The sequence below is a fragment of the Mastomys coucha genome, unplaced genomic scaffold (genome assembly GCF_008632895.1).
Source record: "Mastomys coucha isolate ucsf_1 unplaced genomic scaffold, UCSF_Mcou_1 pScaffold1, whole genome shotgun sequence".
Classification (NCBI taxonomy): Eukaryota; Metazoa; Chordata; class Mammalia; order Rodentia; family Muridae; genus Mastomys; species Mastomys coucha.
The window spans coordinates 81,912,707-81,923,899 of NW_022196891.1; the positions used below are offsets into that span (position 1 = coordinate 81,912,707).

Consider the following 11,193-nt stretch of genomic DNA (forward strand, 5'->3'; position numbering starts at 1 on the left):
ACCACCCAACCCCCTGCCAAAAAGGAAAAAAAAATAGAAAAGAAGGAAAGAAAGAGAAACCAACAAATAAAAGTGGAAACACATACGATGAAAATGAGTATGTGGAGTCTGGGAGAGTCACATTAAATCAGCACTTACTGACTGAGCAACAACACAGGCCTTCCTGATAGAAGGGCCCAAGTCTCCTTGGCCATCTGTAGTAGGGTGGACATACCTAGTTCCTCCAGAAGCTTCTAAAACAGTGGGTCTTAACCAGCAGCCCTTTAATACACTTCCTCATGCTGTGGGGACCCCCCAACCATAAACTTATTTTCATTGCAACTTCATAACTGTGATTTTGTTACTCTGTGAATCCTAACATAAATATGCAATGTGCAGGATATCTGACATGTGACCCTGGGGAAGGGTCATCTGACCTCCAAAGGGGTCAGAACTGCTAGTCTAGATAGAAATCTAAGTAACCACATTGCCTCCAAAGAGACCAGTATATAATGTTGAGGTCCAGGGATATATGGGAACTATCTCTCCCCTGGACTGGACTGAACACACAGTTGTTGAACATGATTTTTGAGCTATATAAATCAAACAATGGAAAATGGTAACCAGCCATCCTTTTTGTTGTAGAAATGATTTCCCCCTAAACCTTCCAAGAGAAGAACTGCTATACAAACATCTGGAGCAGGGGGTACACAGGCCAGAAGAATGGAACCAGAATACAGAATTAGATTTCTGACCACTGTGTAAGGCAGTACATTTAAACAAAATCCAAGTTTGATGCCAATTGATAAAAGCAATAAGAATAGTTAAAAAGAAAAGTAGAAGTAAGATGTTGGAGAATGAAGATGACAGGAAAAAACAAAAGAGACAGAACAGAAACACTTAAGCCCAAGCTCTTGAAGTTTGTTTGACGAGAACCATTTCTACCATACATATTATTCTCATCTCAAACATTTACTTGCTATTGCTGTGATAAACACCATGGACAGAAACAGCTTTTAGCTTCCACATTCCTAGTCACAGCTCAGAGTCAGGGAGGAACTCAAATCAGGAGCCTGGAAGCAGGAGCTGCAGCAGAGGGCGTGCAGCATGCTGCTCACCCCCTTGCTCCTCGGGGCTCACTCAGTTGCTTTTTTATGCCATCTAGAACCACCTGGCCAGGAGTGCCACTGCCCAGTGGGCTAGGACCTCCCATATCAATGATTCATCAGGAAAATGACCCACAGGCTTGCTTACAAGCCAGCCTGATGAAGGCATTTTCTCACTTGAGGGCCACTCTTGCCAAAAGATTCTAGCTTCTGTCATGTTGACAATGACCTAACCAACACATCAACACATTAAACCCTCTTCTTATTTTGAACTTTGGTGCTAAGAACGAACTCTGGTTCTTACACACGGCAAGCACATATTTGTGCCCTGTGCTTTGACATTACTTCTGTCTAGATGGGACCTTGATCATTTTTCTGTGAGGATAGAATTCTCTATTTATCTACTTAAACTATGGCGTGAACAGGCAGTCCAGTCCTCTGACTCTGACTCTGAAACCTCCATGCCACATTCTCATGTGCTTGCTGGATACGGTGACCTTTATAAGCTATGGTGGCAATTCACCAACAACCACTCTATCCTGGGCCACTGAGTCAGGATAGGGTAATCGAAGAAGCAGCCCTAACTATGACACATTTTAAGTGTGTGTATAACAACATGGCGTATGCACCTGTGTGGAGGCCAGAGGAGAACATCCTGCATCCTGCTGTCTCATCTCTGCTTCATTCCCTCAAGACAGAATCAGTCACTGAACCTGACATGGCTGTTTCAGTGAGGCAGGCCAGCCAGTGAGCTCTCCTGGGCATGCACAGTCCTACCAGGTTTTTACTAAGGGGATTTGAACACAGGCCTTCATGTTTGCACAGCAAGTGCCCTTATTCATCAAGCCTTCTCCCCAACCCCCTTATTATTACATTTTAATTTTAAAAGCACAGCTTACCTTAAGATCACGATGAACAATGCATTTTTGATGGCAATACTGTACAGCAGATACAATCTAAAAGAAATATTTGGATAAAAAGTCAAAATTATTTTGATTAAATACTTAATTTTAATATTTATCATTTTCAATTTGGATAAAGTACTAACTTTGATTTTAAAGATAATAGCTATTTCATGATTCCCTTAATTTAGAAAACTATGCATATTAAAGAAAGAAAACATTTAAATACAGGAAGTAATATTCTTTTGGGAAAACATACTACCATTTTTTGGTCAACATCTATGGAAATTGTTTATACAAGTTAAATTTCTCTGATCATATGAGTCAAAGTATATCATTTGTAGTTTAGAACAAGGGTTCACTACAATGTTGGCACATGTAAACTAGCATTCAAGATGGCTGACTGGAGTTAATGCAGAGTGGTCTGGGACTACATCGCATTTACTCAAGGCATATTCCCTTAACTTATCCAGAACTAATCAGTCAAGTGTTTGACAACATCTCAGATTTTCTGCTCAAATATAAAGAAATAGGGAAAAAAAAGCTAACCTCAAAAAGAAAAAAAGTAATCAAGAAATAAGATACCAGTTAGTCTTACACTTGCCCCTAGTTCTGCTGGGCAAAGTACTGTGCAGTGCACACACATTTTGCAGCCACAGCCTTTAACTAGTGTGTAGGACTCTGAGGTAAGGGCCAGACAGGGAAGTGCCCAACAACGTAAAGGCCTCAAATACAAATAAGCAGTAGATTATAAGCTTTTCTGTGGTAATTCTTTAAAAGAGCCCAACAGCAATCGATAAGGAGCTACCCTGTATGTGTAATTATAACTGGTGCCTCAAAGGATGATCATTTTAGTGCGGAGCTGTGGGGTCAGCTAAATGTGAATCCAGTGTGGATGCAGGTTAGCCATTCACAGATGGAGATGGAAGAGAGATTGCTGCAGTCTAACAGTGGTATGAAGTCTGCTGTGCCACCAGAATGAAGGGAAGGGTCCAAAGCACAGGGAGAGTGGCATTCCAGAAAGCTACTCGCATGTATGTCAAAATGGCTCCACGACAAGATGTGGGTTTAAAAAACAAAACTACCAACACACAATGAATAAAGACCTCGATGAAACTCATTTTAATCAAGTCAGTTTACTGGAGACCTGCCATGTACTTGTTCCTGGGGGAGTACACACATGAACACTATAGAGCTTACAGTTTCATTAAGAGAGTGAGTGACTATAACCCAGGTAATCATAGATGTGGGGTGCAGGGAAGTGAGGAGCCATGGAAAAGGATGACTGCCATCAGAAATGCTTCTCCAAGGAGGGGCTGGTGGTTGAGGGTAGCCCTGAAGGACAGAACAGTTAAGATTGTTGGCATGGGAGAACGGGGGTAAAGCAATGAGATGTGTTAATGACGGAGAGTAACATCCATAGAGCTGGCAGAATCAAGCTTTGGGGGACAGTCTGGTGGCTGACCCTGGATTCCAGAAGAGCAGTACTACATGGGCACTAAATGTTTGGGGCAGCATGACAATGCTGTGAGCATCTTCAAGTATGAGTCCCTACACACAGCAGACCAGAACAATCGGAGCATTGTGCGTCAAAGGGTTCTAAGAGTTGACTTTCACTCTCTTATGCCTGTAAGTCACAAGACACATCTGCATGGACAGTTTTCTGGATATACTCTATAGGCAACAGTGCTCAGAGGACCAGGCTACTTTTCTTTGGGGTGACAGAAATTTGCTGGTAACAGTGCTTGCTGTCTTGTATAGGCCACATATTTGAATGCCACAGTGGTCTGGCTACCAAGTGTGACCAGAGGCCATAGTTCACACTGCAAGGATCATCTCTATACAACCAGTTTCTAGACAGTTCTGGAATAAGAACCTTCCTGAGCTCCAAAGCTTTGACAATGGACACTAACATGAGAGAATGCTGCATGAAGCATGTGTTCTTCCCCCAGACCATGACGTCGGAGCTAGTGTCCAGCAGGGGCACTTGCAGTGTCACACGTTTGCCAACAAGGGGCCATGTCAGGCATGGAGACACTGTGGCTTCCGACTTTCCACATGAGCATCACTCATAAGCCCATGTTTCACCACACTGGCCTACAGCAGACTCTGCCACCTGAGAACACCCCCACAAGCAGGATGCAGGAACTTCTCTATGACCCTTCCATTGTGGGCCTTGAGAACAGGATTTATAAGCAGGCCTGCACTGACCTTCAGGCTCCACATGTGTTATGAAATAGCTTTGCAATGATTTATAAACTGGTCAGGAATTCCTCTTCTCTAAGTAGTCGCCTTGACCTTGGAATCAATATTATACTTTTAAAAATAAGATTGATTTTCATTTTATATTAGCAGGTGTTTGTCTGCATTTACGTCTGTGTGCCACATGTGTACAATGCTCACAGAGACCAGAAAAGGGCATGGGGTACTCTGGAACTGGAAGTTCAGATGCTTGTGGGCTACCATGTGGGTGCAGGGAATTAAACTGGGTCCTCTGGAAGCAGGAAGCACCTTTAACTGCTGACCACTTCTGCAGCCCCAATACTATGATGTGTGTGTGTGTGTGTGTGTGTGTGTGTGTGTGTGTGTGTGCTCACCCTCACAGCCTATGGAATGCAGAGGCATTGTACTGGCAATGGTTCCTAAAATGATCTTAAACTATGCATTGTCTTTAGCATACCAAACAGTACGGTCAAGGGCATGAATCTATATATTTTTGTTAATGTAGTACATTCTTTTACCATTTATGTAAAAATCATAAACACAAATGTGTGTGTGTATGCGTGTGTGTGTGTGCGCGCGTGTGTGTGTGTGTGTGCGCGCGTGTGTGTGTGTGTGCGCGCGTGTGTGTGTGTGCGCGTGCGTGTGTGTGGTGTGTGTGTGTGCGTGTGTGTGTGTATATGTGTGTGGTGTGTGTGTGTATATGTGTGTGTGTTTAAGTGTGTGTGTGTGTGTCTGTGTGTGCGTCTGTGTGTGTGTGTCTGTGTGTGTCTGTGTGTGTGTGTGGTGTGTGTGTGTGTGTGTATATGTGTGTGGTGTGTGTGTATATGTGTGTGTGTTTAAGTGTGTGTGTGTGTGTGTGTGTGTCTGTGTGTGCGTCTGTGTGTGCGTGTGTCTGTGTGTGTCTGTGTGTGTATATGTGTGTGTGTGTGTGCGTGTGTGTGGTGTGTGTGTGTGGTGTGTGTGTGCGTGCGTGTGTGTGTGTGTGTGTGCGTGTGTGTGTGTGTATGTGTGTGTCTGTGTGTGTGTGTGTGTGTGTGTGTGTGTGTACTGGGGTGGGCTAGAGCTCCAGATCTTGACCTAAACTCTATTGTTTCCATTCACCATGCTGGCTTACTGCACACTTTTACAACACAAAGCCTCTTCACCCACAACTTTCTATAGTTGCCGTGGTTTTGGCAAGTAAGTAAAGCCAGCAGGCTAAAAGGCAAAGGGCAGGCACAAGTAACCCCAAGGGGACACGCGTCAACAACCAGAATGCTCTTGCTCATCTGCTGCTAACAACAATCGGCAAGGAGGGAGATAATTGGAGTGCTTGAGCAGAGGGCATGAAGTTCCACCCAGATAGGAAAGAATGTAAGGGAAGGGTTGAGCACAGCCCAGGCTCTCACGGCTGCTTTCCCCATGACCAACTGTTTCCACAGCCACTGTTGTTGGTTTTGTTTTTCAAAGGCAAGCATGCAAAGCTTACTGAGTGGAGAGAGCTCTGTACAGCAGGGAGGATCTTGAAGATTCACTGCCCTAGATCCACTATTTTTGTGTGCACTTGGTGTATGAGGCTACAGCAAGCTCCTGAGTGTGACGTGTGTTGAGGCCAGAGGATAACATTCAGGAGTTGGTCTTGGTGGTAAATGACTTTGCTCCCTGAGCCATGTCATAGGCCCCCCACCTACTATGAATAACTATAGGAATCTACCTGAATAACAGAGACTTATAAAACAAAGCCACTCCACAATCACTTTGGAAGGTCAGGGCACAAAGTGGAGCTGGCTGTCTTCACTCTCCATAATGAGGGCTGTTGACTGAGTTAGCCTCCATGAGACGCTGCCCAGATAGACGGTTTACAGAATATCTTCAACTGCAGAGTCTGTGTAGTGTTCACAGGCGAAGGGCTAAACGACTTTAAAATAAAAATTCTTAAACTACTAAGGGCAAGTCTAGGAGATAACATATCACTGAAGCTTTACTCCAGTATATTTTATGGACAATTCAAAATTCATTAGTCATTTCTATATAATTTATAAAGTATACTTAAGTTTTTCAGCTTTGTTGTCCAACAGCAGATTAACAGTTTATGAAAATTTGGTATATAAAAATGGAATATTACCATTAAAAATGATAACATTTTCAAGGAAATGGATGTATAAAATTAAGTGAAGTCACACAACCTAAGCAAACCACACATGTTCTTCCTCATATTCTGGATCTATGTGTATATGTAATATATGCACCTATGTAAAAAATGTACATGTGGGCACACAAAGAAAAGAGACGGAGAAAGGCTAACCGTAAGGAGATGAGGAAGGGCTGGGTGCAGGCAGAGGACACAGGTCCTGACAGAAACAAAGGTACCTCTCGTTCTAACTGTACCAGGAAGGTTTCACTTGTGGTGGTGGATAAGTACATAAATATATCCGAAAGTGACAGTGTACAGTGCAGTGTGAAACCTCATGGCTTCAGTTCTGACAGGCTCCTCTAACAGTACAGGGAAGTTCACTGAGATGAACAGACTTTGGGTCCAGTTAACTTTGGTGTGCCATTTTTGTATATGTAAGTTTTTTTTTCCTAAAAAGTTTTGTAAAAGAAAGAAAAGTAAACTTAATGCAGTTGTAAAAGTTAAGAGTAAAATTCTAAACGTGTTTAAAAAGAATCCCCTCCCAGCACTTTGTCCTTTCTACAGTAAGTCGCGGTGATGCTAAACTGGAAGTGTGAGCATCTGACCTCTGTCTCCCGCCACTCTTGCACTTTCCTCACACATATGGCTAAGCAAAACTGAGCATATTCTTTAAGTGAATTTTAAAACTGACCCACATTTACTCACAGAAGGTAATAGTACAATGATGCACAGGAGAGCTGGCAGGACCTGATGACAGCTCCTTGCCACCATGGGACGGAGCTTTTCTTCTCTGCCTCGGTCTGGTCTGAGATTTCAAGACTCACAGGTAAAACACTGAGTCTAATGTATTAAATGTTACCATTCATGGTCATTTCAAAATAACCATGTGCAACTACTATTTTAAAGTGAAATTCAGGAAAAATGGGTTTCTGTTCTAGGAATTTTCCATTCTTAAAAAGTGGAAGGAAGAGTTTTTCTTTTAAAGAATCCCATGCACTTTCAAAGTTGTTTGTGATCCAACCCACTGCACATCACTAAGAACATCAGCAAACAAAACTGAGAAGCGCTTTCCATACCTGCCTGAATTTGGCACGGGCCTCTTTCTCCTTCATTCTTCCGTGGGCAACTAAGTAATCAAAGACTTCACCTGCATCAAAGGGCAAAGCAGACAGTAAATACACACTGATTATGGTTAGCAATATACACAATGCCAAGTTTTGGCTTTTCTTTTCAAGAATCACTTGGTCCACCATTTTCTGCTGTTTATACAAGTCACAAATTAACACAGAAATAGGAAATGAATTACATGTGGAATTGAGAATCTGTAGCAATTTATTACTTATAGAAATCCTTTTTAAATAACCAAGAAAATGCATTCTCTACTTCCAAAGTTACATGGAAGAGTCAACTCTTTATCACCCACCCTAACGAAGGGAAGCCACAGGGCAGCGCAAAGCCACATCTGGCTTTGGTGTGCGGCAGACTCCATTACACAGCAGTCATAAGTGTTCTCTTAAATTCCATCACACAGCCTGGCCCAACTCCATCCATCCTTCCTGTACTATGAGTTGTTATGTGTGCACTATGTGTACTATGAATGTGGCCTCTGCTCTCTCCTGTCCTCATACATCTTGGCGGTTACCTCACAAATGACATGGAAGCCTGTCACCCTTGTTTGAACTCTGCTGCCTGATATGACCTGCTGGCTACCCCGACCCCATCACAGCTGCAACCATATATGCATCTGCATCTTCATCTCCATGACAGCACAGTGGACATGCAGCACATATGTGCAGAGCTCATTAACAGCAAATAGTGTTGAAGTTTTCTATTGAATCTGTGCATCTATACCTCTATATGCTTTATATCTTTCTGCAGTCTGTAATCATCTAGAAGAGTTAATCTTAAGTTAAAATCTTGAAATATTTCCTCAGTAAAACAGAGAGACTTATTTTCTATGACCTTATCAGCTGCAAAATACAGATATATAATGTAGATTAAACAGAGGATGGCTTAAAAGGGCTTACACAATATAGCCAAGTTACAGTCTCAGGCTTAAGGAGCCATCCGACAGTTAGGGATGTACCCTGGTGTAGCCCCCATACTTAATACCAAAGGATATTGGCAAGACTTTTTAACCCCATAGAGAGTCTGTTTCTATCCAGAGTCTGTGTAGATGCTGTGAGGACTATATGAAACAATGCATATGCTTGCTGGAGTAGCATGCAGTGAGTACTCAATCCATGACACTTGTATCTAAGTACACAGATATATGACATTTATGCAAATGAACCCTAGCATGTAAGTAAACCATGAACAATCAAATATGTAATGGATGTGTGTTGATGAAGCTAACGTGTCTACAATGTGGGACACGGCGTTTTATGAAGCACTGAGTGACTGATAACGGGACACGGAGAACAAGAAGTGAAGGCATGCTCTAGCTGGCTGTCAGAGCAGCTGCCTCTGGATGTGTGTCCGCAGGGTTAACTCCAGTTAGCGCACTGCAGTATTAACTCTGACACAGCCTGCCTCCGCCTTGCCCTTCTCACACTCTTGCCAAAGCTTTGCTTCACCAGTTATAATGTGATCTGGACGGCCAGCTAGCTTTGCTAACCTGACATTCACAGCTAGACAAGTACCCTTTAAGTGTTTATAAGTATTATTTGCATGAACAAAAGGAAGAATAAATACTGTGTTACAGGAGACCCCACATCTACTTTAACATGCTTCTCTCAATTAGCCATGATTCAAAAAACCCTAGAAGAACCCCACTTTCAGATCACCGAAGATCCTCGCTCTGTCATTAGTCAGCCAGAGGCCCTGGCAAAGTGGCCTCGGTCTGACTCAGGCGCTCACTAGTGCGCACATCACAGTCAACCTGAGACGATTTGGAGACTGCAGAGAAAAAAAAAAAACAGTGCTTTATTTCCCTGCCTTGCCTTGCCAGCAATAGATTTAAAAAGTCAAGAAAAAGATCCTAGATACACTGCCAAAGAACCATGCTTATTTTTGTTAACTAAATCATGACTTTGTGAAACTTAAACTCTACTCTCCTGGAATCAAGAGGCAGCAGGTTTGGACGGTCTCTCTGCACTGCCCCTCACTGCCCCTCCGGATGCTGCCCCCTTCCTCAGCCCCACTACAGAGTTGGCTGTATATGCTATCAGTGGTTGAATCGGCTCGTACATGCAGAGCCTTGGGGCAGACTTTTATAAAAGCCAAAAGGTACCCACTGGCTTTTAAAGGCCCAGCATTTCTTATATCAAAGCGCGCCTAAGCCTTATCTCTAAATTTCGGATCACTGCAATGTAAATAGACAAACAAACATAATTCCTAAGTCTACTGAAGTAAAAGTGCCCTTCAGGGCTCCTACACTTAAAGAAGGGATTTGTATGCGTGCACAGCTAAGAGGCAGAAACCAAGTCATTATGTAGTAGCCCAGCACATCAGAAACCTACACTGACACAGCATGGATGGAGCTGACTGACTGACGAGGATAGAGCTCCGTGGTAGAGCACCTGCCCAGCACAGGCCCTTGCTCAGTCCTCAGCAACACAAAAGAGAAACAAATGAACAAGCCAAGAAACAAATGGAAGACCTACATTGGAATATTCCCAGGACAGAAAAAGGGTTTGGAGAAAGCAAATTTACTAAGACATTTAATATGTAAAATAACTTAAAAGCAATTACACATGTTCAGTATTTAAAATAAACATTTAGAAATCTGAGAAGTGATGTAAAATGTGTTGCCTGGACAAAACAAATCCTTCTCATTCCAGTTTACACAAAGTGCATTGCCAAACACACCTGCCGACCTCACTCTCACAAAGGCTCCTTACAAAATTCCATGCAACACTTTCCTATCAATTAGTAAAAATGTAATGAATCAGTAAAATAATCCTAGTTTCCTTGTTTTTCAACTGCTATATCTTCTGAACTTTTAAAGCACATCCTTTAACTATTTAGTTTTTATTGTTCAGTGATGTAACTCCATACAAAGTAAACACCCTTTGAAGAAGTCCTGACCAGTCAAGTGTCTCTCATTTAAGAAAAGTGCAGGAGGGCTGGTGAGATGGCTCAGCGGGGAAGAGCACTGACTGCTCTTCAGAAGGTCATGAGTTCAAATCCCAGCAACCACATGGTGGCTCACAACCACTTGTAATGAGATCTGACGGCTTATTCTGGTGTGTCTGAAGACAGCTACAGTGTATTTACATATAATAAATAAATAAGTCTTTAAAAAAAAAAAAGAAAAGAAAAGTGCAGGAGATAAAATTCACTTTCCGATATTTAATCAACATTAAAAACATTAGTCTTCTTGTGACCCTTTGACATCAAAGTCCATTCTGTATTCAATACTACACATGGACTCTGCCTCCTTCCATCAACTCAACCGTAACTCACAGATCAACAGAGACTTGAATCCACAGTTCGTAAGTTATCTTGGCAACATATGTATCCTAAAGCTCTGCCACATGAGAGTAGTCAGTTAAATAAATATCTGACCTAGAACGTACTTTCACCATACATTGTATTAAATCCATTCTGCATTTGAGATTTTCTGCTTATAGCCAAGGGCTACAAATCAAATGTTATTTTAATATTTAAATAACCAAACCAAAACACTCAAAAGATGACAAAGCAAATTTTAAAAATCACTATATAATTTTTAAATAAGCCAAAAGTTCTATTTATAGAGTGGGCTCAGCAGGTCTTGAAAGCAAACACTGAATTTCCGTGCAGAGGTCATTAAAGGATATGTTAGTAAACTATAGATGTTGCAGTGAACTACCAGGAACCATCAAGTCTGTGTCCACCAAACAGAGTGGCATTCCGGGCCTATTCCATCTCACCCCCGCTCCATCTC

At 42.2% G+C, this 11,193-nt stretch overlaps 1 protein-coding gene across 1 annotated transcript in view; it reads right to left on the reverse strand.

Moving 5' to 3' along the window:
* LOC116068390 (serine/threonine-protein kinase MARK1-like) overlaps positions 1–7,933 on the reverse strand; it is a 10,795-nt gene extending 2,862 nt beyond the window's left edge. The window contains exons 1-2 of the mRNA XM_031337815.1: positions 7,400–7,933; positions 1,985–2,041 (exon numbers count right to left, since the gene is read on the reverse strand). Of these exons, the coding sequence (XP_031193675.1) occupies positions 1,985–2,041; positions 7,400–7,699 (357 nt within the window). The 5' untranslated portion in view covers positions 7,700–7,933. The remainder of the gene's footprint in view (positions 1–1,984; positions 2,042–7,399) is intronic.
* Between the last annotated feature and the right edge of the window lie 3,260 nt (positions 7,934–11,193).